The sequence below is a fragment of the Microcebus murinus genome, chromosome 12 (genome assembly GCF_040939455.1).
Source record: "Microcebus murinus isolate Inina chromosome 12, M.murinus_Inina_mat1.0, whole genome shotgun sequence".
Taxonomy (NCBI): domain Eukaryota; kingdom Metazoa; phylum Chordata; class Mammalia; order Primates; family Cheirogaleidae; genus Microcebus; species Microcebus murinus.
Genome location: NC_134115.1, coordinates 77,794,842 through 77,822,647, shown reverse-complemented (window position 1 = coordinate 77,822,647; position 27,806 = coordinate 77,794,842). Strand labels below are relative to the sequence as shown.

The window sequence follows — 27,806 nt, the reverse complement described above, 5'->3', positions numbered from 1 at the left end:
TTTGTTTAGCATAAGTGGACATAATAATGTTTTATTTTTTTTCATCATTTTTTTTATTGTTACTGTTTTATGATAGTGGAAAGAATCCCTGTATTGGATAGGACACTGAGCAGAAGTTTCAAAAATAGCAAAAAACAAACAAACACACAAAACACAAAAAACACATACATAAAAGCTAAACTCTTAACAAGAAGCCCAAAACAAAAGAGATTCAAGTACAACAGCTCCAGTTGATTCCTCACTTGATTTCTCACCCCTTTCTCCCTAGTGTTCCCCTTGTGTTTTCTTATTGGTAGAAGCAATAGCAATATCATCTCACTACTGCTGCTGCCACCACCGCCACCACTACGATCCTGGCGTCTCAGTTATACAAAGTCAGTGTCGTGCAGCGGGAACAGGTGGATCTGGCTTGAATCCAGGCCGTGCCTCTCCTGTCCTTGTGACATCAGGCAGAACAGGAGGCCAGCTGGGAGAGACAAGGAGGGCCCATACTGTGTCTGCAGTACTAATGGGCCCCACTGCACAGAGTTCTTTGTAAGATTTCATTTTCCGGTGCTTCACATTATGTCTCTGCTGATCACCTGGCATCTCCTTGAGGGCAGGAGGCAGTTGTCTCTTCTCTGCATACCTTTTCATCATCTGGTATAACACTTTGCATTCAAAGAATAAACTCTGGTCGATGGCTCTATGGCTGCTAATTTCTAGGTGATGTATTCTATTCAACGGGAGTGTCTACTCTGGGGAAGCAAAACTGCCATGTCATGAATCTTTGATTCTTTGGCATAAAAATAGCAGAAGAAGTAATTGCATAACCCTGTTATGCAACTCATAACCGTTTCACTTTACAGGAGGTGCTCACTTTACAACAGTGGTTTTTCCATCCCTGGTGTTGTAACATTCCAGAATGTTTGGCTATTTCTTGGAAGGGAGGGTGGGGTCACCCCAATCACCAGATAGTTTTTAAAGCAAAACAAATAACAAGTCATATTACCTCAAGTCTGTGTTATAATTTCCCTGGTGTCAACCAGCAAGTTTGTAGCAACAGTAGGATGAGAACTTGGCCTCCTAAATCCTGAGCACCTCAAACCAGTGGACTTAATGCTGAGAGATTACCTAGGCTTTCTTTCTGGTTGTATCCATCTTGAAACAAGAGCACACACAAAAAAAAATCAGTATTTTTGAGTGACTGCTAAATGCCTTGTGCTATGCTAAGCGTTTTGTTTATAGAAACACTCACTTACCATATTATCCTTAACAGACAGATAAGCAAATTGAGATGCAGTCCTGATAAATGTCTTTGCCAGGGTCAACTGATGCAAATTAACTATCGGCATCTACACAATTAACTATCTCTACTGTTCCTTTCCTCCACTCTGTACTATAGTTATACTCTTCTACCTTCTCTTTCCAAGATTTATTTTTTACAGTCATGCTATTCTTTTAGATTAGGAATTTCTTTTCCTCATCCTTCCCCATGGTACACCTGCAAAGCTATTCTTTTAAAATTTCCAGCTCAAATAGCACTCTGTAAGACTTCTCTGTAAAGAGAAGAATTTACTTCTCTGTAAAATAGCACTCTGTAATACTTCTCTGTAAAGACTTACCCAATTGCTTCTAGGCAGAACAACCTTCTACCGCCACCCCATGTCATCATGACAGTTTGTGTGTGTGCATTGACACATCTCCCTTGCCAAAGAGAGTCTGAACTCCACAACTCTGGGGTACGTCTTTGTCATTTATCTCCGTATCTTCCTGTGCCTCTCAGTGTGCTAACAACGGAGAGCCTCTCCATAAATGTCAGATGGCAGGATGAGTGAAATGAAGGAAAATTCTAAGGAGAAAAAAAGAAAGTGAGAACTTTCCTTCAATGAATTAAACTGCCAACAAACTAGAAAGGTAGCTATGATTATCCCCGTTTTAAGCTGAGGCAAACAAGACAGGGTACTGTGGCATTTAGGATTAGAACACAGATCTGTCTGATTCCCAAAGCTTTTGTTCTCTCATTAGAAGAAAGAAAGGCACGTTCATGGTCAACATGCAGTTAAGGGAGTTCACAGACAAGAAAGGGAGCAAAAGAGTAAAGGGAAAATGGCCGTCAAAAAGAAAGGAAGTTGGAATACTGACAGGTCAAGGCAGAGAGAAAGACAAGCAAGAACCAACTTACTGCCCAATAAGAAAGTGCAAAGAAATGAAGATTGTGGTGACATTTAGATAGCTGAGAATGGCAGCAGAATGGAGCTTCAGATATTTGGAAGAGTTTTCTTAAAAACTGTTGCAGGAGCCAGAAAAATATGAAGGGCAGAGACAGGGGAGGGCAGCAGGCAAAGAGGAAGTATGGTTTAGAGGCAGATGTCTGTAGCTCAGGAAGGGAGCGGCTCGATCCCGCTGCTTGAGCAGGGAAGTGCCCGGGAGCTCTGGCACGAGTACACCGCTGGTAGCTGTGTGCAGCAGCGTACGGATGAGGGATAATAGCGGCCCCATAGTGACACAAGGGACGACCACGGATGGCATTTTAAGAAAGAGGCAGGAAGGGATGAGGAACCAGAGGTCTCCCAGAGGTCTTTGCTATTACCAATCCCCAATTGTGAAATGCATGCAGAAAGTTTGCTCTCAACTGGAAAGAATTCACAAAAGTTTGCTCTCAACTGGAAAGAGACACAAGGGGTCAGATGGTACCTCCATAGTGAACGGTGTAGGAGTCTAGGAGATATCACTTTAAATATCAAGTGTGGGAAAGAGGAAAGGGTCATTGCAAGTATTTGTCCAAAAAAGTGCTTAGATTTAGATAAGCCATATTCTTCTCCATTAAGATCATTCAAAGTGGCCAAATATGCACATTGCTAAAATATAGGAGAACCTTGTAACAATGACATAGAACTTAACTTAAAAGCTTTTTATTTATTTATTTTAATTAATTTTATTTTATCATATTATGGGGGTACAAATATTGTTAGGGTTACATATATTGTCCCTTCCATTCCTCCCCCACCCCTTGTCTTACCAAAACATCAAGCATGTCCTACCCCCAGGTGGTGCACATCGCACCTATTTTGTAAGTATAAATTCTTCCCCTCCTCACCCCTCCCATCTGCCCACCACCCGATAAAAGTTTGTTTGTTTTTTCTTTTTCTGACCTTTGAGTTACATTGTATATCTTTGCTTTTCCCTAGGAAAGGTTAGAGGTATTCCCTCCCCCTGCCCCCCCAATGCTTGCCACAACCCTAAGATGTGTATCTGGAAGGTATTCTTGTGAGTATACAGTAGGGCAAAAGAAGTACTGTTCTTTCAAGGAGTTTTCAATCCATTAAGATAATAACTCCTCATATTTATATGGCTCTTCCTTAAATTTTGTTGACTCCTCTATTGCATTTGATTCTCGAAGCCTTCATCGAAGAGGCTGCATAAACATGTTCAACCCATGGATAAAGAAAGACCAGGGGCCCAAGAGATGGAGAGACTCACCTTGGTCCAGCAGCTATTCAGGCCTGGAGCCATCTCCCCGTGCATGAGATTCCTGCTTCCACGGACTTTCACTTACCATTCAACCGGGTTGACAGCTGAATTCTTCTCAGAAATGGGGAAAAGTGGTACAAATTATAAATACACAAACAAACTATGACTTGATAAATGAGTCTTCCATTTTCATACAGCATCAGGTTTAAAATGATAGAACCACATGTTAACGATGTTGGAGAATCTGCATGAGGAAGTTACATCTCCAATCTAGAATAGAATTCCTGCCAAGGACATTTACTCCAACTCTGGCATTTTCTAGATAAGGAAACAATGCTGATGAGGTGAACATGCTCGAATGTCAGAGAGCCATCAGCAGCTGATTGGCAATCTCTCTCGTGACACCTCCCACTTTTTCCCCACATCTGAATACTTCCTATATAATTCATTTCATCCTCTGATTTTTCTTTTTCCTAAATAGGTTCACATCATATACTTACATATGTGCTTGAATAGATCATTAATTAACTATTCACAAAACTTATTATAAATAAAAAATAACAATGGAAATAAATATATAACCATTAAAGGTAATACACTCATCTGTTAATGACATGAAATCATCTCATTTACCAACATATCACACTTTTGAAGATGCTGATCCAGCCTAATTGTCCCATTTTACAGATGAGAGACCTGAGCCCAGAGGAGGGCTCCCAGTGGCAGACATGCCCCCTAAACCATACCACCTCCAACTCTGCTCTTTTTATCTGATCTCAGCAGTTAATATGCCAGTAACTGGCAAGGACGCTCGCTGCTCTGAGTGGTGCCAGGCTGTCAGGCCCAGACAAGAAACTGAGACCACAGCCAATCCAGCCAAAGAGGGTGTGTAGGGAGGACTCAGCAGGGCCCCGCAGCGAGCTGAGCACAGCACTAGCCAGAGATTCATCCCCTGCCGTTAATTTCAAAAGTGCTCCTTGCAAGCAAGAAGTTTCTAGAGCAGGTATTTCCCACTGGGGAGCAGTAGGCTCCTGCAGAATTTCAACTATCAGTGCATGCTCCCCCACCTCCCTCCAATAATAATGGAAAAGAGGTTTCTGGGAAGACTGACAATGGCCCAGCAAGTCTTTGCACAGGAGTTCCTGGTGTTTTCCAGAGATAGACAATTTTAGAATCTTAATAGTGGATGCCAAGCTGAATACTCAGTTTTCAGAAGTGGAATTAAGTTTTATTTTGATTTATTTTTGGACTAGAAAAACAGGAAAAATAAAATTGGTAACAGATGCCCAGAGAGTTCAGCACAAACCATGACATTTTTCCGATATAAGTTCATGTGGGGTCTCAGCTACCCAGAAGGATAAAGAGGAGACATTGGCAATGTACTAAGTAGGAACTAGGAGAACTAAGCAATTGCCAGGCCACAGTATTTAAATGGGTCTCTCATAAGCTCAGAGTCAAACGGGCCGGCACTAGTGTCCCAATAAGTCTGATCTGGTGGGATTGAGAAGAATCAACTGTCCAGTGTAAAAGGCAGAGAAACTAATTATCTGATCAATGAGACGCCTTTTTTCCTTTAACAAGAATGATTACATATTCCATTCTGTTGACCTTGCCTTGTCTGTCATGAATCTTAGCAATAAATCTCAAGGACAAAACCGTTAACCATATTAAACATGGGATATCAGCTTTCATTTTCTATTCTAGCAGTCATTCTCAAATTTGCCTGTGCACAAAGATTACTTGGAGAATATTTTAAAATATAGATTCTTTAGGCCCAACGTTTCATACTTAATCAGAATTTCCAGCAATAAGGATCATAAAGATAGAGAGATAAATAGATGAATAGATAATGTATACAATCAAAGCCCTCAAACGATTCTTAACCCAAGCATTTATTTAAAAGTCAGAGTTTGGGGCCTGGTCAACTTTGTTATCTTTATTACCTTCATTTTTAATAGTTCTATTTAAAGGGTCTCAGTTGTAAGCTGCCTGAAGTCCTTGGTGAAAATAGAGTACAAATGAAGGGTGAGAGAAGAGGCTAGCAGAGGAAACAACAGATAAGAGAGGGAGCAAGTAATCTAGAGATACAAGATCTAGGAACAGATCTTGGACTAGAAAAGGACTTTCTAACCTTGAAGGGAGACTTCTGTTACCCATCTAAGAAATAAAGTAGGAGCAAAGACAGCTTTATACAATATACTTTTTTTTCCTCCTTCTTTCCATATAGTGCTTCCCAGGAAATCCCTTAAATAGAAAGTGTTTATGCCTTTCTGTGGAGGTGGGAAGGACTCCAAGAAATAATCTAAAAGGGAAGATAAGGCTGAGTCCCAGCAAGAAGAAGAGCCACGCACTAGCGTTTCATAGCTGGGCCCTGGGAAGATTGAGGGAGGTTGAGGATAAGGGTCAGGCTAGGTTACTTCAGGTCAGTCCTGTCCTGCTCGACCCACAAGAAATGGGGTGTTGTTAGTGTGAGACAAGAGCTCAAATTAGCAACTGCCCGGCTTTGATTTAATTACATAGTGAGACAGTTTCTCAGGAGCATACGACATAGTCCTTTCTCCTAAACATGAGTTTAATTTTCAACAAAACACTTCTCTCGTAAACATCACGTCGTTTCTAAACCCTTATTGCCATTCCCGGAACTGCTTGCAGCCTTTCAGAAACCCATTATTTTATAATTATAATCAAGACTATTAGGACAGGACAATTTGTGCCAAAAAGCACATTTACACTCAGAATTGTCACTTAGCACTGTCACAGGAGGAATCATCTTAATTCTACAGAAATCAAGGGGAGTTGCAGACTCTGCCTTTTAAACTTTCAATTCCTAGATGGTGTGGGAGCTGCTGACCTTGTCTAAATTATTCTCTAGTGACTCCAGTAACCACCCTTGGCAGAACAGCTCAGGACATGACAGCAAGCGGTTACAGGATGGGAAAAATGCAGTCCTGGGAATCAGGCCGACTTGGGTTCCCACTCTGGTTCTGCCCTTTCCAACTGGACAGTTCACTATCTTGTACCTTACTTTCTTCATGTGTGGAATGGCCAAGCTACTAGTATCTGCATCAGGGGGTTATTTTAACAATTTAATGAATTAACGCACAAATATTAATAGGACAGTCCCATGCATGTACCAAAAGCTTAGCCAATGTAAGTTGTTATTGTGATTAATAAAGATAAGCTGTGTGACGTTAGGCAAGTTACTCATCCTCTCTGGGCATCCATTTCTTCACTGCTAAAGTGAGGAGAGTGACCACTCACTCACAAGGGAGCAGCAACAATCTGATGAGCACACAGGGTCCTCAATGTATTTGATTCCTTTTGGTAGACCACTTAGGCTACAGATTCCACTTTGAGTTGAAAAGTTCAGTGATCTCCATCAGGGAAACCATAGTGTGTGATCTTATTCCAACCGTCTGGAAAGTCCTTAGCTTTTGGAACTTCCCCATAACCTCTGTGTTTAAGCACAAGTCTGTGATGCCCATCAGAAAGTCAGAACAACTAAAGACAGATATGACAAAACAACCCCAAGCATGTTGTTCAAAGAAAGGCCATCAGTGGGCCCCGACTCATCCACGTGTATAATAATCTTTAACCACGTGTATCTCTGATTTGCTTTTCCAAGGCTTTTATGGCTGTTAATATAAATAACAATAACAATAATTCCCTTTCGTTAATATCAGTCAAAATCATGATCATGGGATAGGAGGTTTTATGCATTTTTGTGGGAGCAGGGTGCTCTTGGCATAGAACCGTGTTCAGATGTCCTGGAACTAAATTAGAGTGGATGTAGACCCTAATCTCAGTGCTGCCATTTATTAACAGGTAATGTTAGACCCATTACAGAATGACTCTGAGCCTCAGTTTCCTCATCTGTAAATTGGAAATAATTTAGTATCTTCCTAAGTCATTGATGAGGCAAAGCAAATGAGATAGCACAAACAAAGCACTTGTGCAAAATGATTGATCAATTAAATGTCGCTATTGCTATTATCATTATTATTGTTACAGCCAAGTGAGTTCCTCCAAGAAGGTACCATTACCTTCATATTGTGTATTCAAGCCTGAGCCTCAAGGCACTTGACTGCCTTCCCCGAGATCACACAAGGGAACGGAGAGCGTGGATCAGACCTCAGTCTCCATCCTCCCAGACAGTTCATTGTCACATATTACACAAGTTCATACAGGACTCCAGGAACTTGCTGATGATTTCTAAAAAGATTACAGAGTGCAGAAGGAGGCTACAGTATGCCAATCCTATGGATGGAGGCTGAGACAGTGAGAAATGCCTCTGGAAAACACTATGCTAAAGCTTATCTTTGGTGTCTTTCTTTCCTCTTTTCGTTCTTTGGCCAAATTTTCTGCGTCGAATTAGTTAGCCCTATTGTCCATGTATACCTTGTTCAAAGCTCCTTGAAGTCTTTCATGGAAAGAGATGTGTTATAAATAAATCATTCGGTGTGTATAATAGATATGCATATGTATTTGCTTAATGATTCATGGTTTCAGTTTGAAAATCCTTGACTAGTGTCAACCACACAGAGAACTGCAAGGGTTTCACTTCCTGCTATGAAGCAATGGGGTGTAGTGGAAAGTGAACTTCCTTGAGTGGGCAGGGGGGCCCAGGTTCAGGCCTTGCCACTTGCTTACTCTGTGGTCTGTTGACAATAAATTTGTGTCATTCAACTTCAAGTGTCACGTTAGTAAAGTGATAAAATTAATTATTGATTTGCTACCTTACCTAGTCAATAGGAGACTCAAACATGGTTATAATTATGTGACTATGTTGTAAGTTGTAGGGTATTACACAGATTTAAGGCATTCTAATTGGTATTCATTTCTCTCTATTTCACCCTTCATCTCATCCAGAGTTTAAACAGCTGCGAAGAGTCTGTCCCAGGCCTGACTTTCCTCTTTCTTCTTCTGTTTCTGCAGATATCATTTTTTTCCTTTTATGTCCACCTCACCTGCAATTCCTGGAATTCTCATCTTGGAGAAGGGGCTGATGGGAAAGAGTCAACGTCAGCCTTGCATATAGGAAATACTCCAGTTGTATGTTGATCTTCCTGCTTGGAGCCTTGTATATTTGCTTGAACAAACACACATATGTAGAATACATACTCAAATATGAACGCAAGCACATTCACATATAACAAGGCCATACACAAAAATCACACGCTTTCAACCATCCTCAGAAACTAATGGATCCATTTGTAGATAAGCAATCATGTATGTACATTACTCCCCCCTCATCCAGGGTTTCACTCTCTGAGGTTTCAGTTACCACCATCAACCATGCTCTGAAAATAGGTGAGTGCAGTACAATAACATATTTTGAGAGACACAGAGAGAGAAAGATGAAGAGAGAGAAACCACATTACAATATATTATTATAATTATTCCATTTTATTATTAATTATTGTTGTTAACCTCTAACTGTGCCTAATTTATAAAATACACTTTATCATAGGTATTTACATATAGGAAAAAACATAGCATATATAGGGTCTGGTGCTATTTGGGTTTTCAAGCATCCACTTGGGGTCATGGAACATATCCCCCAAGGATAAGGGGGTCTACTATACAAACACAAGAGTACACAACCCATCTCAAACAGCCATAGACATCCACATCCTATGCACATATTCTCCAAGAAATACAATCAACTTTCTTCTATGCAGCTACGATCATACAGCCACACATGCTCTCGAATACACACAAACACTAATGGGAACACATAGGGACATGTGCAAAAATATAACCACTTTCACTAGTACATAAGACATAAACACATCTAGGTATATTCAGCTACTCCAGCAATGCTCAAATCAAACACACTCTGAAACTCAGTCACAAACATACTCCTGAGTGTGACCATATTTCCAGTTTTGACTACTGGACCTTCTTCTCTCTTCGTTTGAACAGCTTCAGTGAGGTATAATTGAAATACAAAAAACTGCACATATGTAGTGTATATAGTTTGATTAATTTGGACATATGCTCCACCTGTGAAACCATCACCACAATCAAAGTAATAGATTTATCCAACCACTTCCAAAAGTTTTCTTGTGTCCTTTTTTTTTTTTTAATTTTTTGCACTTGTGTGTGTGTGTGTGTGTGCGCGTGCGCGTGTGGTAAGAACACTTAACATGAGATCTACCCTTTTAACTTTTTAAATGCCTAATACGATATTGTTCATTATAGACATTATGCTGTACAGCTGATTTTTAGAACTAATTCACATTGCATAACTATTACTTTATACCAATTAAACAACATCTCCCTATTTCCCCATTCTTCCACCCATTGGCCCCTAGCAACTACTGTTCTATTCTGTTTCTATGACTTGGACTATTTTAATACCTCATATAAGTGAAATTAAGAAGTATTTGTCACTCTGTGACTGTCTTATTTTACTTAGCATAATGACCTTCAGGTTATCCATGTTGTCACAGCTGACAGGATTTCCTTATTTTTTAGGTTGAATAATATTCCTATGTATGTATATAACACATTTTATTTACCCATTTATTTTTCAATGCACATTTGGGTTGTTTCCGTAACTTAGCTATTGCGAATAGTGCTGCAATGGACACAAGAGTGCAGACATCTTTTTGAGATTCTGATTTTAATTCTTTTGGGTATATACCCAGAAGTAGGATGTCTGGATGACATAGTGCTTCTATTTTTCATTTTTGAGGAGACTCTATACTGTTCCATTAAATGGCTACACCATTTTACCTTCCTACCAACAGCATAGGAGGTTCTAATTTCTCTACACCCTCCACACGTATTCTTTTTCTTGATAGTAGCCGTTCTAACTGGTAAGAGGTGAGGTCTCAGTGTGCCTTTGATTTGCATTTCCCCTATGATGTCCTCATTGTTCTGCCTTTGAATGCACCATTTCTAGAGAAGCTGGGTGAACATGCTTTTCAGAGAACTTCCCAGGAACCCCATTAACCCTGGACACAGGGTTTTCTCAATGACAACAACCACCCTTCCCAAAATGTGGGCAGGGAGCAAGGCGCAGTGGGAGACAAAGATGTGCACTCCTCCTCCTGAGTCCTTTGACAGGCAGGTCTCCTGACAGTGGGGAGGGTGACAAACAGGAGTCCCAGTCCTCCCTGTCTCCCTGAAGAGATTCAAAGGTCCATCAAACAACACGTCCCCTGAGAAGGAACTTCTGCTGCAACTCATTTCATGGGGATACTCCAGCCATACCAGCTTATGTGTTTCTGGAATTGTCGAGAAAAGATGACCTCCTGAGGTCCTCTCACTTCTCTTCCTGCTTCTACCACAAATTGCTCATTATAAGACCAGGAAGTTAGACTTTTCTCCCCATGTTCTTTTTTTAAAAAGTGCCCCTTTCAACCAAATTATTTTAATGCTGCATCCATGACAGTCATAACTTAGTAGGTAATAACTTTAGAATGACATCAAGTGACAAAGTGACAGAGTGTATTTTACATACTTGCTTGAAAAATAGTGGTTAAATATGGATATTTCCAGCATGTCTCTACATCTTATTTATGATGTAGGCTTATAGACAAGACATGAAAAATGAAAACTGGAGATATATAAAAAGAAAAAATATATCAAAAATTATTAGTTAATAAACAGAACCTAGTAAAAAATGACCAAGATGTGTTGTGAGCATGTGTTAATCAGGTTTCCTTAGGAATTAGCCACACGATTTTAACCTTTGCACAAAAACTGACTTTAAATGGAAGGAGCATCCTGAACCAGGATCCTTTTGAGTCATCAAGCAGAATTTAAACTGTATTCAACAGAAGGGAGAAAAGTGAGCAAACACTCGGTTTAGTTTAAACTACCAAAACTGTTTTAAGATGGCTAAAACATAATGCATAATGAAATTTCCATTCAAGAGACTCAGGAGAAGAACAATGTCCTTTTCTGCTTTCACTGGGCCCCAGTCTCTTAGTTCTTATTCAGGTTGATGGGGGAAGAGTTGAAGTGACTTTCTCTGTCATGGACTCCTTGGCTGAGTTGGTAGAAATGCCCACTGGGAAGGCTCTGTATTTCAGTCCAGAATTTATTCCCTCTGCACTACACTGTATGTTCCATGAGATTAGCAGTCCTGGGTATCTTGAACACCACTGAATCACTTGCCTTTAGCATAATGCCTGGCATGTTGCAGAATTTCGCACTCATTAACTGAACAAGCTGGGCAAGAAGCACCTCAGTTGGTAGAAGTTGTTGCTTCTTGCTGGCATCATTCTGCACCCTCTGTCCCTTCTGGACTCCATGGTTTACCATCCAACAGAGCTTTTCTGAGTCGTCTCCAGAAGATGTGCCGCCCCAGGACACTGTCCTCCCACTCCAGGTAAGTGTTCCTCTTGAGAAGGCAGTACAGCTCCACCTGCTGCCGCAGCAGGGACTTCTCCACCTTCTGCAAGACAATGAAGATGATACCAGCACGACTGCTCAGAAACTGCCAGGTCTGGGCAATCTCATACTCAAAGATACACCAGCGGCTTTGCAGGAAGTGATTGGACACCACAACAATAACCTTCCGGCTTTTGTGGAAACCTTCCTGGATGATGTTGGAAGCTATGGCCACACCGGGAATAAAGTCTCTGTAGTGAAGGCAGAGCCGAAATGGGGGCACCTCTTCTTCTAAATTCTTTACTAGCTCATTCCTCACCCAGTCCTCATCCTGGCTTGAGTAGATGACAAAGGCATCATAGGTGCTTTCACCTCTGCTGTGTTTTTTGCATCCAGCAAGAAGCATCAGGTGAAAATAAAACTTATAGACCAGAACTAGTACAACGGATACCACAAGCAAAGTGACCACTGACACACCAATTATGGTCTTGCTCATCTGACAGGTAGCGTTCCTAAAACTCAGCACAGGTATGCCCCGCATATCTAAAGGTGAGGCACATAGCATTTGTTCAGCTTCCACCAAGAGCTGCCTCTGGTCCTTGACCCACTGCAGGAAACTCTGGTGTTCACAAACACAAGCAAAGTCATTCTGAGTAAGATTTAAGAAAGTTAGACTACTTGGAAAATACTGTAGTTCTTGGTTTTTGGAAGCCACTATGCGATTGAAGCTGCAATCTAGAACGTGGAGGGATTGGAGAGACTTATAAGGAAGTATATCCAATGTTAAGAGGTTGTTGTGGCTCATATTTAGCAATCGAAGACTGGAGAGTGAGTTAAACACTTCCTGGGTCACTTGTTCCAGCTGACACGCAGAGAGGTCCAGGAAAGTCAAGTTATTCATTTCTTTGAAGACATCTGGAAGGACATTGTCTTGGAAAGAATTGCCAGCCATTTTCAAGATTTCAAGACTGACCAAGCCAGCAAAGATGCCATGGAAGACAACTCGGGTGTGAGTATAAGAAATGTCAAGGTAACGGAGGTTTTTGAGTGATAGGAATACTGAGAAATCACTAGCCTGTTTCAAATTGGAATGCCGGAAATCCAGATGTTGTAGTCCTTCTAAACCCAGGAAGTTTGAACTCATGATAATAACACCATTGAAGCTCAGATCTAAATGTGTCAGTCTGTTTGTACTAAAATCGTCATAAGAACAGCAACCCTTGAAACTCAAGCCATTTTTACTGAGATCTAGGTACTCAAGGCTTGGTAGCGTAACTTCTGCAAAAGTGAGCCCATCTTTGTTCTCAGTTAAAATAAACCTTTCAAGAGAAAAGAGCTCCAATGTGGGAAATTGATCAAATTCACAGTTAACTAATTCTAAAGATCGCCATCCGTATTTATTATGAAAGCCTTTTAGATGGTACAAACCCAAACTCACCAGGGAAATTGCAGAAACATTTGTCAAACAATGAAATAACTCAGCATCTTTCAGGCTTTCTTCTAAGTTTGCTAAACTGAATTCTTCAATGACCAAATTGCACAGTCCCTCCAGGGCAGATTTGTCAAAATCGTTCATGTTCCTTTCATTTCTAAATTCTCCCAAAACCAGTCGATGGACTTCTAAACCAGCCAGGCCTTGAATACAAGTTTTCATTATATCCATACTATCAAAACTACTTCTCAAAGTCAGTTCATGGAGCCTAATTCCTTTAAAGGAACCAGGTTGAATAAAGACTATAGGGTTCATGGACAGGTCTACAGAGAGATTGAGTGAAGAATTTTGATGTAGGATGTGCAAGTCTTTATGATAAATATTTTGAATGTTATTTTTGGAAAGGTCCAAGTGCTCCAGCTTGGGCAGGTTAGAAAAATATCCAGGTAACTTGAAAGAATGGATAAAATTGTGAGCCACATTGAGCTCCTTCAAGCTTTTGAGATGTCCAATAGGAAAGTTCTCTAGAGAGATTAGGTTTGTTTCCACGGCCACCAGCTTCTGTAAACTTGGTAATCCAGAAAAGGCTCCTAGCGCTAAACTCTGGATAGGGTTCCCTGTCAATATCAAGGTGGAAAGATGGTTTAGACTCTGATACGCATCATCTTCAATCACCTGGATTTCACACCTACAGGGGAAAAAATACGGACTGTAATATTTCTGCAGAATAAAAACCTAAGATAGAATAACAATCCTAGCCATCCAGATCTTCGTACAGCTGTGATACGCCATATCATTGCACAAAGGCAGAGACACCAAGCAGGACAGGTAATGATGGTATGAGCAAGTAAGAAGCCCCACAGATTCAGCATCATCATATCAGCTGCAATGATAAACTCTTTTTAATCACGCTAGGCACACATGCTAAGCAGAGGCAGCAAATCCATCAAAAGGAAATCAGTTAAAGATCAATAACTGGATACATAAAGATTGTGTGGTTGATAGAGTATGTAATAGCCTTGGATCAAGTTTAGCTATTTCCTGCCACACATAATTGTGATTATACATCTGATTGGTATAGATCATGTGGGTAGTTGTTAGTTGTTAGACATGATAAATGACTGGTAAATGTCAGTTCCACAGATACAAAAAAAAAAAAAAAGTTACACCTAAGTGTCATAGATACCCTTAATAGCTGTGAAAAGTTCTGTATATAGGATAGCTAGATATTCCAGATACTTGAAAGTTCTCATTATCACAGGTAAGTGCTAGTAATAGGTAATAGGAGTCAGTTTTATGGAAGAAAGGGAATGTGTATTGTGTGAGTATGTGTCTAGACAAAGGACCAGACTAGGGGTATCAAAGTAGGCTTTTCAGAGAATGCTTAAATTGGAATTTGAAAGATGAGTATGAGTTAACAAGAGAAGAAGGTGAAGTGAACAGCAAATACAAAAGCCCCAAGGTAGGCAGCAGCTATGACTCATGGAGGAACCAAGAAAAACAGTTTCCATGGCTGGAGAACAGAGAAGAAATTGGAAGGATGTGAGATGGGGTTCTGGAGAAAGGAGGTTCCAAATAAGCCAGAGGCTTACAGGCCAGGTAAAAGGTTTTGAATTTTATGCCAAGAGAAACGGAAGCCATGCTGCACGCAATGTTCATATGGATGTCCTAGAGACCAGGCTCCTATGCAGTGAGCAAAGCTAATCATCTACTCCTGTTAGCATTGCAAGTGCATGTCACTTACGATTTACAAAAAAGTCCTGTCCTAATCCAGGTGGAATTGCATTTAAAATGTTCCCCACCTGTCCTGTCCCCTTCAGGACATTCCTGAATAATAAAAGCATTTTGATTCAATAAAAAGCTTTTATTATTTATTTGAAACTGGATAGAGTAGTGGGCACAGTAGAAAGAACACTCCAGGAAGGAGGAAGATGGTCAACTAGAGACACCCGTCACCAGATCATCCCCAAAATAAGAAAATGTTTCAGGTGGAAAAGCATAGCCCAGGTGAAATACTGAGAGAAAGATGCCAGAAATTACCCTTACCAGAGATAACACAAGAAAAAAGTTGTGGAGCAGAACACGGAGCAAGATTTTGCTCGATTTTGGCTGAAACTGACCCCAAAGGAATTCAGAGTCCAGTGGAAAGGATAGGTAAGAGTGTTTACCTTCCCTCCACTCACACCTGTGGCAGTCTGCCAGTGCCCAGTCTCTCCTAGAGCTCTTCTACCCTGATGAATCCAGGTGCTGCTGCCATCAGTGAACTGACAGCTTCTTGAAATAAGAATACCACGGTGTGTGGGTCAACTCAGGGTCACTTCCCCCAACCGCAGGCCCGAGCTGAGATGGCACCTGCTTGGACTATGGCAACCCCAAAGTGACAGGGAGACACAGGAAAGCAGCCATATTTCTAGAGTTCTGGTCCACAGGGTGGATGGCCCCAAGCAAACTGGTTAGCTCTGAAAACACTTTTTAGGACAGAGGAAGCAGGAATGTGCACTTTCTGCACCCGAGAACCCCCGGCTTGTGATCCAAAGTTGTCTGTGCCCTCCCAGGGGAGACACAAGTGCAAAGACGACTCCATAGGGTGGGAGAGTATACCTACCAAGGAGTAGAAGAGGCACTGGAACCCAGGAAGAGCCATGAAGATGGGGACCTCCCCTCTTCCAACCACCCATTGCTACAGACACAGCCACCTCTGCTCCCAAGCATGAGCTTTTGGAGTGGGAGTGCTGTAGGATGACCAGTTCCAGGCTTGCATCAGGGGCACACCCCCAAAAGTACTCTGTTCACCACACCCGGGTTCTGCACAGAGGATGAGGCTCATTTCCCTTACTTCACAGACAGGCAGCATTTTTACAGCTGTCCTGACCCAGGAATATCAACCAGGTCCTTCTCCTCCTCCTCCTGTCCCTCACCCACTGCTGCCAAGGCAGCTGCAGCTGTGTAAGTTTGGGACCAATGGGCGTTCAACGGGGGATGATTAAGTCAGGGCCCTTGGGTATGGCTGCCCCACCTCTGACAGAGCACCTATCACATCCAGGCTTTGCATAGATCTTAGGGTTCACTCTTTTCCCTCTAAAAAGCTATGACAAGCACTTTCACATGTGCCCAAAGGACAAAATATACTGCCTCCCCTAAGGGAGGGTGGCGACAGCAGTCCTCTCCCTGAGCTGTCTGTCTCTTCTGGGAGAAGCCTACCCTCCCTGGAGGCAAGTACCTGGCATGACTACACCTTACCCACTGGAGAATTTTAGCCATAGCCCACAGCTAGTTCAGTAGCCCTGCACAAAGCAGGTTGAGCTGCCTCTACCACTTCTGCTGCAGTTGGGCCAAGCTATGATCTGGAAATCTGGGAATTTTTGTAGCCCCAAAGGACAGACACCACTGTCACTATCAGGAAAGGAAGATGTGAGTGGCTTGTGTACCTGACAGCTGCCTACCTCTGTTAATCTTGTCACAAGTGGTCTATCCCTCCTGTCTAAGGCCCATAACGTATCTCCCTTCTCCTGCCTGAGCATTCTTCCAGAGCAAGTCACCCCATCTTTTACTATCACTGAACTCAGGGAGGACTGAAGGAAAATTTGCCAGTCCAGTCTCAGTCTTGTTCCCTCAGGACACAAGCATGCCACTCAGAGGCCAGGGGACTGGGAATTAGCTAACCTAGTCCACCACTGCTGGCACCTGAACACTCTTTCAGGGGTTTGAGGTCTAACTGACCCAAATTGTCAGGGACACCATAGTGAGTACCTACCTACGTGAGCCAAAAGGCAGCATACCACTCCCTCTCTACACTGAGAAGCAGAGTTCCTGGAAGAAGAGAACAGGTGAACGACAAAGCTATCCATGTTGAGCTGAGGGAAGAGGTTCCAGATGAGAAGGAACCAACAGAAGAACTCTGGCAATATTTGAAAAAAAAAATAAGGCTGTTTTGACACCCTCCCAAGGATCACACTTGCTCCCCAGTAATGAACTCCAACTGAAAGGAAATTTTTGAAATGTCAGGCATGGAATTCAAAATATGGATCGCAACTAAGCTCAGTGGGATTAATGAGAAAGTGAAAACCAACACACACACACATGCACACACATACAAATAATAATTTAAGACATGAATGAAAAATTCAATAAATGGTAGATATTTAAAAAAAACAGAACTTTTGAAAATGAAAGAGTCATTTAGGGAATTTCAAAACACAGTGGAAAGTTTGAACAATAGACTAGACCAAGCAGAAGAAAGAATTTCACAAGTTAAAGACAAGGCTTCTGATTCAACCCAGTCAGTCAAAAATAAAGAAAAGAGACTCAAGAGAAATGAACAAAGGCTCTGATAAATTGGGGATTTTGTAAAATACCCAATGTAATAATCATACATATCCCTGAGGGGGAAGAAAAAGTATGAAAAACCCATTTGAGGGAATAATGAAGGAAAACTTCCCTGGTCTTGCTGGAGATTTAGACATCCAGATACAAGAGCAAATGAATCTCTGGAAGACTTGTTACAAATAGAACATTGCTGTTATGGCTCAGATGTTTGGCCCCTTCAAATCTCATATTGAAATTTGATCCCCAGTGTTGAATGTGGGGTCTGTTAGGAGGTGTTTGGACCATGGGGACATATCCCTCAAGAATGACTTGGTGCCCTCCCCATGATAATGAATGGGTTCTCACTTTATTAGTATACACAAGAGCTGTGTATACTATACTAAGAGCTGGTTGTTTAAAAGAATCTGGCACCACCTCCTCTCTCTCTTTCTCCTGCTCTCATCGTGTGACATGTCTGCTACCCCTTCACCTTTCACCTTGTTTGGAAGTTCCCTGAAGCGCTTACCAGAAGCAGATACTGGTGCTATGTTTCTTGTACAGTCCGCAGAATTGTGAACTAAATAAAGTTCTTTTCTATATTAATTGCCCAGCATCAAGTATTTTCTTTATAGCAATGCAAATGGACAAATAAAATCACCAAGACACATAGTTATCAGACTGGCCAAAGTCAAAGTGAAGGAGAAAATTCTACTGTGAGACAAAAGCATCAAATAACTTACAAATGAAAATCCATCAGAATAACAGCAGACTTCTCAGAAGAAACCTTATAAGCAAGAAGGGATTTGGGTCTCACCTTTGGTCTTCTTAAACAGAATAATTGTCACTCAAGAATTTTGTGTCTTGCATAAATGAAGGAGAAATAAAATCTTTCTCAGACAAGTAAACACTAAAGGAATTTGTCATTACTAGACCTGTCCTACAAGAAATGCCCACAAATGTGCTAAAGACCAAAAAGTACAGTTGACACTCACCAGTGTAAAAACTCAAAAGTAAAGATTCACAGCTCATATGAAACAGTAACACAAGGAAGACTATAAAATGACTAGGTAACGGAAGACTTGATGACTAGAACCATATCTCACTTATAAATATTAACATTGAGTATAAACAGTCAAATTCCTCACTTAAAAGATATAGATTGATGGCATGGATTAAAAAAAAATAACTCAAATATCTGCTGTCTCCAAGGAACCCATTTAACTTGTAAAGAGTCTCATAGATTCAAGGTGAAAAGGTGGGAAACAGATGAAAATTAAAAGTGAGTAGGAGCAGCTATATTCTTATATATATTCTTCTTATATATATATATCTTCTTATATATATTCTTATATCAGATAAAACACACTTTAATTCAACAATATTAAAAAGAAAAACACAAATATGATCATAACATAATGATCCAGAGATCAATTCAACAGGAAGATATAACAATCCTAAACATATATGCATCTAACACCAGAGATCCCAGGTTCATAAAATAAATACTGCTAGACCTAAGAAATGAAATAAACAACAACATAATAAGAGTACAGGAACTTCAACACTACACTGACAGAACTAGACAGATCATTGAGGCAGAAAACCAACAAAGAAATATTAGACTTAAAAGGACTCTAGAAGAAATAAACCTAACCTAACCTCCCCCAGAACTGCAGAATGTACACTCTTCTCATCAGCATATGAAACATTTTCCAAGATTGATTATATCTTAGGCCACAAAACAAGTCTTAGCAAATTTTTAAAAAATTTGAAATCATACCATGTATCTTTGTAGATCACAGGGGAATAAAAATAGAAATCAATTCCAAGAGGAACTCTCAGAACAATACACATACATGGAAATTAAATTAAACAACCTACTGCTGAATGATCTATGGATCAACAATGAAAGTAATATGGAAATCAAAAAATTTTTTAATTGAATGACAATAACAACTCAAGCTACCAAAAATCTCTGGGATACATCAAAAACAAGACTAAAAGGGAAGTTCATAGCATTAAATATCTACATTGAAAAAGCAGAAAGATTAACAACCTAATGTCACACCTCAAGGAAGTAGTAAAATAAAAACAAACCAAACCCAAAGCTAGCAGAAGACAAGAAATAACAAAGATAAGAGCAGACCTAAATAAAATTGAAAGCAAAAAACAAAAACAAACAAACAAAAAAAAGGATTCATGAAATGAAAAGATGGTTCTTTGAAAGGATAAGCAAAATTGATAGCCCAGTAGTTAGATTAACCAAGAAAAGAAAAAGTACTCAAATAAGCTCAATCAGAAATTAAAAAGGAAACACTACAACACTGTATACCACAGAAATACAAAAGATCATCCAAGACTACTATGAATACCTCTATACACACAAACTTGAAAATCTAGAGGAAATGGATAAATTTATGAAAATACATAACTTCCCAAACTTAAATCAGGAAGAAACAGAAATCCTGAACAAGCCAGTAACAACTACCAAGATTGAATCAGTAATAAAAGATCTCCCAACAGAAAAAAAAAAAAAAAGCCCAGGACCAGATAGATTTATAGCCAAATTTCACCAGACATACAATGAAGAACTGGTACCTATCCTACTCAAACTGTTACATATGAGAGGAAGAGAATCCTTCCTAACTCATTCTATGAAGTCAGTATCACCCTGATACCAAAGCCAGGAAAAGACACAACAACAACAAAAAAGAAAACTACAGACCAATATCATTAATTAACACAGATGTAAGAATCCTCAACAAAATATCAGTAAACTGAATTCAACAGCACATCAAAAAAATAATTCATCATGATCAAGTGAGTTTCACCCAAGAAATCCAAGGATGGTTGAACATATGCAAATTAATAAATGTGATTCACCACATAATCAGAATTAAAAATAAAAATCATACAATTATCTCAATAGATGCATAAAAAAAGTATTCAATAAAATCCAGTGCCGATTCATTATAAAAACCCTCAACAAACTAGGCATAGAAGGAATATACCTCAAAATAATAAAAGCCATAGATGACAAACCCATATACAACATCATACGAAATGGGGGAAAGTTGAACACATTGCCCCTGAGAACTGCCTACTGTCGTCACTTCTATTCAACATAGTACTAGAAGTGCTAGCCAGAGTATCAGACAGGAGAAAGAAATAAAGGTCATCAAAATAGGAAAGGAGGAGGTCAAACTCTCCCAATTTGCTGATGATATAATCTTAAATCTAGAAAACCCTAAGTACTTCTCAAAAAGAATCCTGGAATTGATCAATAAATTCAGTAAAATCCCAAGTTACAAAATTAAAGTATACAAATCAGTAGTATCTCTATACACTATTAATAGTTAAGTTGAGAATCAAATCAAGAACTCAGTACGGCTTATAATAGCTACAAAAAAATAAAACAGCTAGGAAAATACTTAACTAAGGAGGTGAAAGATGTCTACACGGAGAACTATAAAACACTTAGGAAAGAAATCATTTATGACATAAACAAATTAAAAAACAGCCCATGATCATAGATTGGAAGACTCAATATTGTTATTAATAAAATGTGCATATTTCCCAAAATGATTTTCAGATTCAATGCATTTCCCATTAAAATACCAATGCCATTTTCACAGAATTAGATAAAACAGTGCTAAATGTTTCATAGAAGCAAAAAATAGCCTGAATAGCCAAGGCAATCTTAAGCAAGAAGAACAAATCTGGAGGTATCACATTACCCAATTTCAAATTATACAAGGCTATATAGTAGCTCACACAGCACAATACTGGAATAAAAGTAGACACATAGATCAATAGAACAGAATAGAGAACCCCAAAATACAACAAACTGATCTTCCACAAAGCAGACAAAAACATACACTGGGGAAATGATGCCTTAGTCAATAAGTGGTGCTGGAAAAATTGTATAGCCATATGCAAAAGAATGAAACTGGATCCTTATTTCTCATCATATACAAAAATTAACTCACAATGGATTAAATAATTAAATGAAAGACCTGACACCATAAAAACTGTAAAAAAAAAAACTTAGGAAACACTCTTCTGGACATTGCCATAGGCAAAGAATTTATGACTAAGATCCCAAAAGCAAATACAATAAATAAATAAATAAATAAGACTTAATTAAACTAAAATGTTTCTGCACAGTAAAAGAAATAATCAACAGAGTAAATAGACAACCTACAGAATGGGAGAAAATAGTTGCAAAGTACACATTCAACAAAGGACTAATATCCAGAATCTACAAAAAACTCAAACAAATCAGCAAGAAAAGAAATACCAAATAACCCTAATAAAAAGTGGGCAAAAGGTGTGAACAGACATTTTTCAAAAGGAGATATACAAATGGCCTACAAATATATGAAAAATTGCTCAACATCACTAATCATCAGGAAATGAAAATTAAAAACCAGCTTACTCTTGTCAGAATGGATAGTATTAAAAAGTCAAAAAATAATAGGTATTGGTGCAGATGCAGTGAAAAGAGAATAGTTATACACTATTGGTGGGAATGTAAACAAGTACAACCTCTATAAAAAACAATGTGGAGATTCCTCAACAAACTAAAAGTAGCCCTGCCATTCAATCCAGCAATCCTACTACTGGGTAATCTACCCAAAGGAAAATAAGACATTTTACAAAAGGACACTAGCACCCAAATATTTATCATAGCACAATTCACAATTGAAAAGATGTGAAGTCAACCTAAGTGACCATCAACTGAAAAGTGAATAAAGAAAATTTAGTATATAGGTACTATGGAGTACTACTCAGCTATAAGAAAGAATGAAATAATGTTTTTTTGTAGCAAGTTGGATGGAACTGGAAGTCATTAACCTCAGCGAGGTCTGAAAGGGTCTTGCTGTCTCTGTATCTCATTACACAGGGATCATCACATTAGAGAAATAGAGTATGAAGATGAGATCATTTAACTTGGACACAGGAGATATGAACCTGAATCTCTGGTCTGCTGCCAACAAGCTAAGTGAATGCATATAAGTCATTTAAAGTCTCCAACCCTCAGTTTTCTCATCTTTAAAAGGAAAATAGGTAGATACAGATATATGATAGATAGATAGATAGATAGATAGATAGATAGATAGATAGATAGATAGATAGATAGATTTCCATAGGCTGGAAAAAAAGGATGCCTGGTCTAGCACAAAGGATTCTCAGAGGACTAGTTGAGTTGTTATATATGAACATTGTATGAGAAGGCAAAAGATGCCTACTGTGCTATATTGTTTGTCCTTGCCCTAATTTGGAATTTCCCATGGGCTAACCAGAGGGAAAACTGGCTTCTCTCTAAGCTCATCTTTAAGGCTTCTGAGAGAAGTTTCTTTGGTAAATGGTGGATCAAAAATGAACTCTAAGAGATTGTTGATGAAAATTATTTTTTTATTTAAAAAAAGGGGGAAGAATGATCTACCTCAATATAGTTCATGGCAAAATTTTCACTCACAAAACTGAAATTTAGAATGTAATGAAATGGAATACTAATGGCACTTTATGATTTTACAATATGCTTTATAAAGTTTTTACATGGATAGCATGTTAATACTCATTATCACATTTAATCCTATAGGATAAGTTCCATCATTTTCATTTAGCAGATATGAAAACTGAGCCTCAGGGAGATGAAGTCATGTGCCCCAAGCCACATAGTTATAAACGCTGGAGGATCACTTGGCTCAGGTCTTCTAACCTACATAGGGCTCTATACTCTATGCTACTGCCTTTAAAATGTTCCATTCCTCCTTTGTTATACCCTATCAATATCCACGTTAGAGTATAAAACATCAAATACTCACTCTTCTACATAAATGTCTACTCTTAAGGGGGTTTTCATACTATGACCTTAGTCTTTATCAAGAATTTCTGTAATAAAAATATGAAAGCTGTCTGGAAAGTATCCAGCCATATATATATATATATATATATATATATATATATATATTTCAGCATTTTCAGAAACCATTATAGAGAATATGGTCTATGATCTAGTTCAGTTATTTAATAATGCCCTGATGATGAAAACCCTTTTAGTATTCAGTTCCCCAAAATATAATTATGATAACTTCACTTGCCACAATAAATGATAGACTTCTTGCATCAGGAAAGAAAATATTAGTCACTATTCTTTGCCCACAGCAGATGTTTTCCTTTGATCTTGACATCTTTATCCTTGAGTTACTTGTCTTTTCCTAATTCCCTATCTGCTACCCTACTTTCAATATTCCAAATATTATTTGACTCTCACTCTGTTCATGACATCTTTCTTGACTACCCACCACTGAGAAGGCCCCTCTTCTGAACAATGCAATTTGTTGCCTGTAGTTTGCATACAGTTTATCATGTACTCTTATATATCACCATCCTTTTCTCATCTTCAAAATCCAAAAAAAAAAAAAAAACAGAATTAGGTAACATTTGTTAAATGTATACTATGTACCCATAACCATATGCAAGACTTTAACATATCAACTCTTTCAAGAGGCTACACCTCCTTAACAACGAGGGGCTACATGTGATATAGCAATATACTCTCGTTCCCTAGCAGAGTATATAACATAGAAAAAGTGGTCACTAAATATCTGTTTATGAAAGAGTTTAAGTTAATGTTCTCTCCTGATTTAAAAGAAAATCCTAGAATCGTCCTTAGAAATTGTCTCATCCAACTTCCCATTTCACAGATTAGAAAACTAAGACCCGGAGAATAGAGGTGGCTTGCTTTAGGTTATATAGCAAGTAAGACATCTGCCATATGAAGGAATAAGTGAATGAAGGTAAGATTGCGCTAACTGGGCTTTATGACCCAAGAATGAAATGAAAGAACTATGAACATCTTACCTTTTACAGTATGTAAAAGTGCATTCATTACCTGGATAAATCCAGCACCTGCAGTTCTGGGAAATTGGAGAAGCTATGGCTGCCTAAGTGCCTCAGGTGGTTAAAACTCAGGTCCAGGTTCTTGGTTGAGGAGGGGAGGTTGTCAGGGATTTTGTAGAGATTCAGATCCATGCACTGGTAAGTACTGTTAGGAACCACCTGCAATGACGACACATTAGTTGTAGTGTCTACTGTGTGCACTCCCAACTCCCCTTTCCCAGACCACAGACTAGAGGCCTCTACTGCAGGACCAGAAGCCAATCAACCTTCTTTCATCCATCCATCCATCCATCCATCCATCCATCCATCCATCCATCCACTCACTTTACATTTATAAAATGTCTTACTCCAGATTAGGAAGGAAAGAGCACCAACTATGTACTCATTGTTTCAACCTCTGCTATAGCAATGGCAACATTTAGCAAGAAGCAATGGAATCAGGTGGTGAGGCTCGGGAGTCTAAAGGATCTAGGTTTCATACCAGCTCTCCTGAGTGATTTGGAGAAAGCCTTTTATTTTTTCTTTTAATCTCAGCGAATCTCATTTTGTCATATGTAAAAATACAAGCAATAAAATACCCAGTATCATTCTCAATATTCCCCATTGTGCACAGCCTTGAGAAGACTGCCAGTCAAGATGTCCAGACCTCCCCTAGCCAAAGCACAATTTTTGACAATTGGATTCTCTTTCTTGGCTCATTGGCCTTTGAGCAGAGTGGTGCAGAAATGGGGGGAAATCTGTAGAGTGCTTGGGTTACAGTGGTGGAGCCTACTAAATAAGGTCAAGTGTTTTATGCTCTTTTGGTTCCTGTGCTGGTTTCTAACCTACTTTCCCATACTCTTTGAAAGCCTAATTCCCTAACCTCCCATCTAATTTCTGAATTCCCTTATTTCCTCCAACAAAATTCCTTGCTTAAGCCAGCTAATTTTGGTTTTCTGTTGTTTAAAACTAATAAAATCTTTTTAAAGGATTAAGTGAGATAAGGTGTTAAAGAGCTTATTTCAAAGCCTACTACACTGTAGATGATCAATAAATGTTAACATTAATTATTACTAGTTATTATTAATCCCTTACCATATGCCAGTATATTTCTTATATGGTATATACTTAAACTGAATCTTCAAATAAACCTTTTATAGATAAAGAAAATAGAAATTCAAAGAGATGAAGTAATATACATAAAGTTACAGAGTTCATGCATGCAGGTCTTTACTTCATTTGCATGTCTGCTTAAATGCTACCTATCATAGGAGCCTCAGAGACAACACTGTCTAATAGAAGAAGCCAGTGCCAGGTACTTTTCTCTTCCCCTCCTTTATTTTCCTTTACAGGATGTATCACTATCCAACATTAATATGTCCTGTGTGATTGTTCTCTATGTATTGTGTATCTATCTCCTGCACTAGATTGTAAGATTTGATAGGTTTGTCCACTGTTTTATCTCCAGCACTCAGAATGGTGCCTGGCAAATGGCTAATGCTCAACAAATATTTGTTGAATAAATAAATGAATAACTGATGGAATCACTGATTCAATGGAGATTTGCTTAAGTTCAAATTGTAGGCATTTTCTGCTAAGCACAGTGGGCAATGCAATGACAAACGTGATATGGCTCCAGACTTCAGGGGATTCACAGTCTCGAGTGAGAGTTAAATAGGAGCAAAACTAACACTGTCTAAAAGGGCCGTAAAAGAAACTTGGAAAATGCACCCTCTGGTCCAGAGAAAAGAGAGATAAATGCTGGATCCAGAAATCACTTCCTAGGAAGGAAGGATTTCAAAATGGGTCTTGAAAAATGAGTCAGGTTTGGAGATGTGGAAAGGGGAAGGAGGATATTTCATAAGGGAGAACAGTGTTAAGCAAGGAAGGGACAGAAAACTAATTTCAGTTAGCGAGTGAGTGCCTGGAGTTGTGACACTTAAGTCAGAAGGGAAGCCCTGGCCAGATCAGGAGGGCCTCAGACTTTATCCTGCAGCAATTATTCCAATCATTTAGCACATATAAACTGAGCAGCTACTAGATGCTAGGCGCTGGGAATATACTGATAAGTAAAACCAACAATGATCCTGCCTTCTTACAGATTCCATTCCAAAAGGAAAGACGAATAATGAATAAATAAACAAAAATATATAATGGTTTGCTCTAGAAACAAAATTAAGCAGTATAAGGAAATTAGAGGCAAATAAAGTGTGGCTGGGAAGCTCTACATGGGACAAACAAGAAAGGCTGCCCTAAGGAGACATTTAAGCAGAGATTTGAATGGAGCGACTAAGCCATGAAAATGACCAGGGCTGCACTGTCCAATATGGTAGCCACTAGCCCTACACAGCTACATAGCATGAGAAATTGAGATGTATGGTAAATGTAAACTGTATACCCAATTTCAAAGACTTAGTACCAAACAAGGAATGGAAAACATCCTATTACTAGTTAAATATATATATTGCATTTTGAAATATTTTAAATATACTAGGTTAAACAAAAATATTATCAAAATTAAATTCACATTTCTTTTAACTTTTTTTTAAAGCAGCTACCAGAAAATTTAAAACTACAAATGTTACTCATAATATTGCCATTGGACAGCTCTGATCTAGGAGGAAAGCATTCTAGTTTGAGAAAACAGTCAGTGCAAAGGCCCTGTGGTAGGAAACTGTTCTAATGGCAATGGAGAGTGATTAAAAGATTTTGAGGAGAGAAATTTTTTTAGATCCAATACTCAGGAAAAACAACAACTAAACAACAAATAAAAGTGTGCAGAATGGATTAAAGAAAGAGGACTATGGAATCAGGGGACCACTTTATTTATATCCAGGAGTCGAGCCCAGGAGAACTGAAGGCCTGCCTTCTGGGGGCGCTGAGGGGATAGACAGGGACAGACAGGCTTTGTGGACTGACAAAATAAGGAGCATGGTGGGGAAAGGAGCCAGCCGTGGCTGTGGTTTTATCCCAGGGTGGCCCTGATTGGAGTATCTAGCCCAGTTAACCTAACAGCGGGTGGAATAGAGAGGAGGGCAAGGAGTAGGGATGTGGGTGGGGAGTTGGGGGGAGGGAGGACTTTGAGATAACAAATTCGTCTCTGCTAAACATTACACTGTTTTCTCCCATGTCGCCAACTTCAGGACTTCCAGCAGCTCGCTATGCTTCTCTTGAGTTTCGGACCCCGCCTTGCTACAAACTATTTTCTTGGCTGTCCTGGTCTGTTATGGGTTTCTAAAGCAGCTGTGAAGTCCCCCGTGCAGGGGAAGGGGGGCTGGAGAGGTTGCAGGGGAACAAAAGAGACCCACTGTGAAAAATTACCAATCAGCAGGGTAGTATTTCATGAAGAGAGAAACCGTTGCAATAGCCACCATTTTACATC

The 27,806-nt window shown here is 39.4% G+C and overlaps 1 protein-coding gene across 2 annotated transcripts in view; it reads right to left on the bottom strand.

Moving 5' to 3' along the window:
- Positions 1-276: 276 nt before the first annotated feature.
- The window catches only part of TLR4 (toll like receptor 4), a 28,557-nt gene continuing 1,027 nt past the window's right edge, over positions 277-27,806 (bottom strand). For both annotated transcript variants that reach the window (XM_012768778.3, XM_012768779.3), the window contains exons 2-3: positions 24,438-24,604; positions 277-13,919 (exon numbers count right to left, since the gene is read on the bottom strand). In XM_012768778.3, coding sequence (XP_012624232.2) covers positions 11,687-13,919; positions 24,438-24,604 — 2,400 coding nt within the window. In that variant the 3' untranslated portion in view covers positions 277-11,686. The remainder of the gene's footprint in view (positions 13,920-24,437; positions 24,605-27,806) is intronic.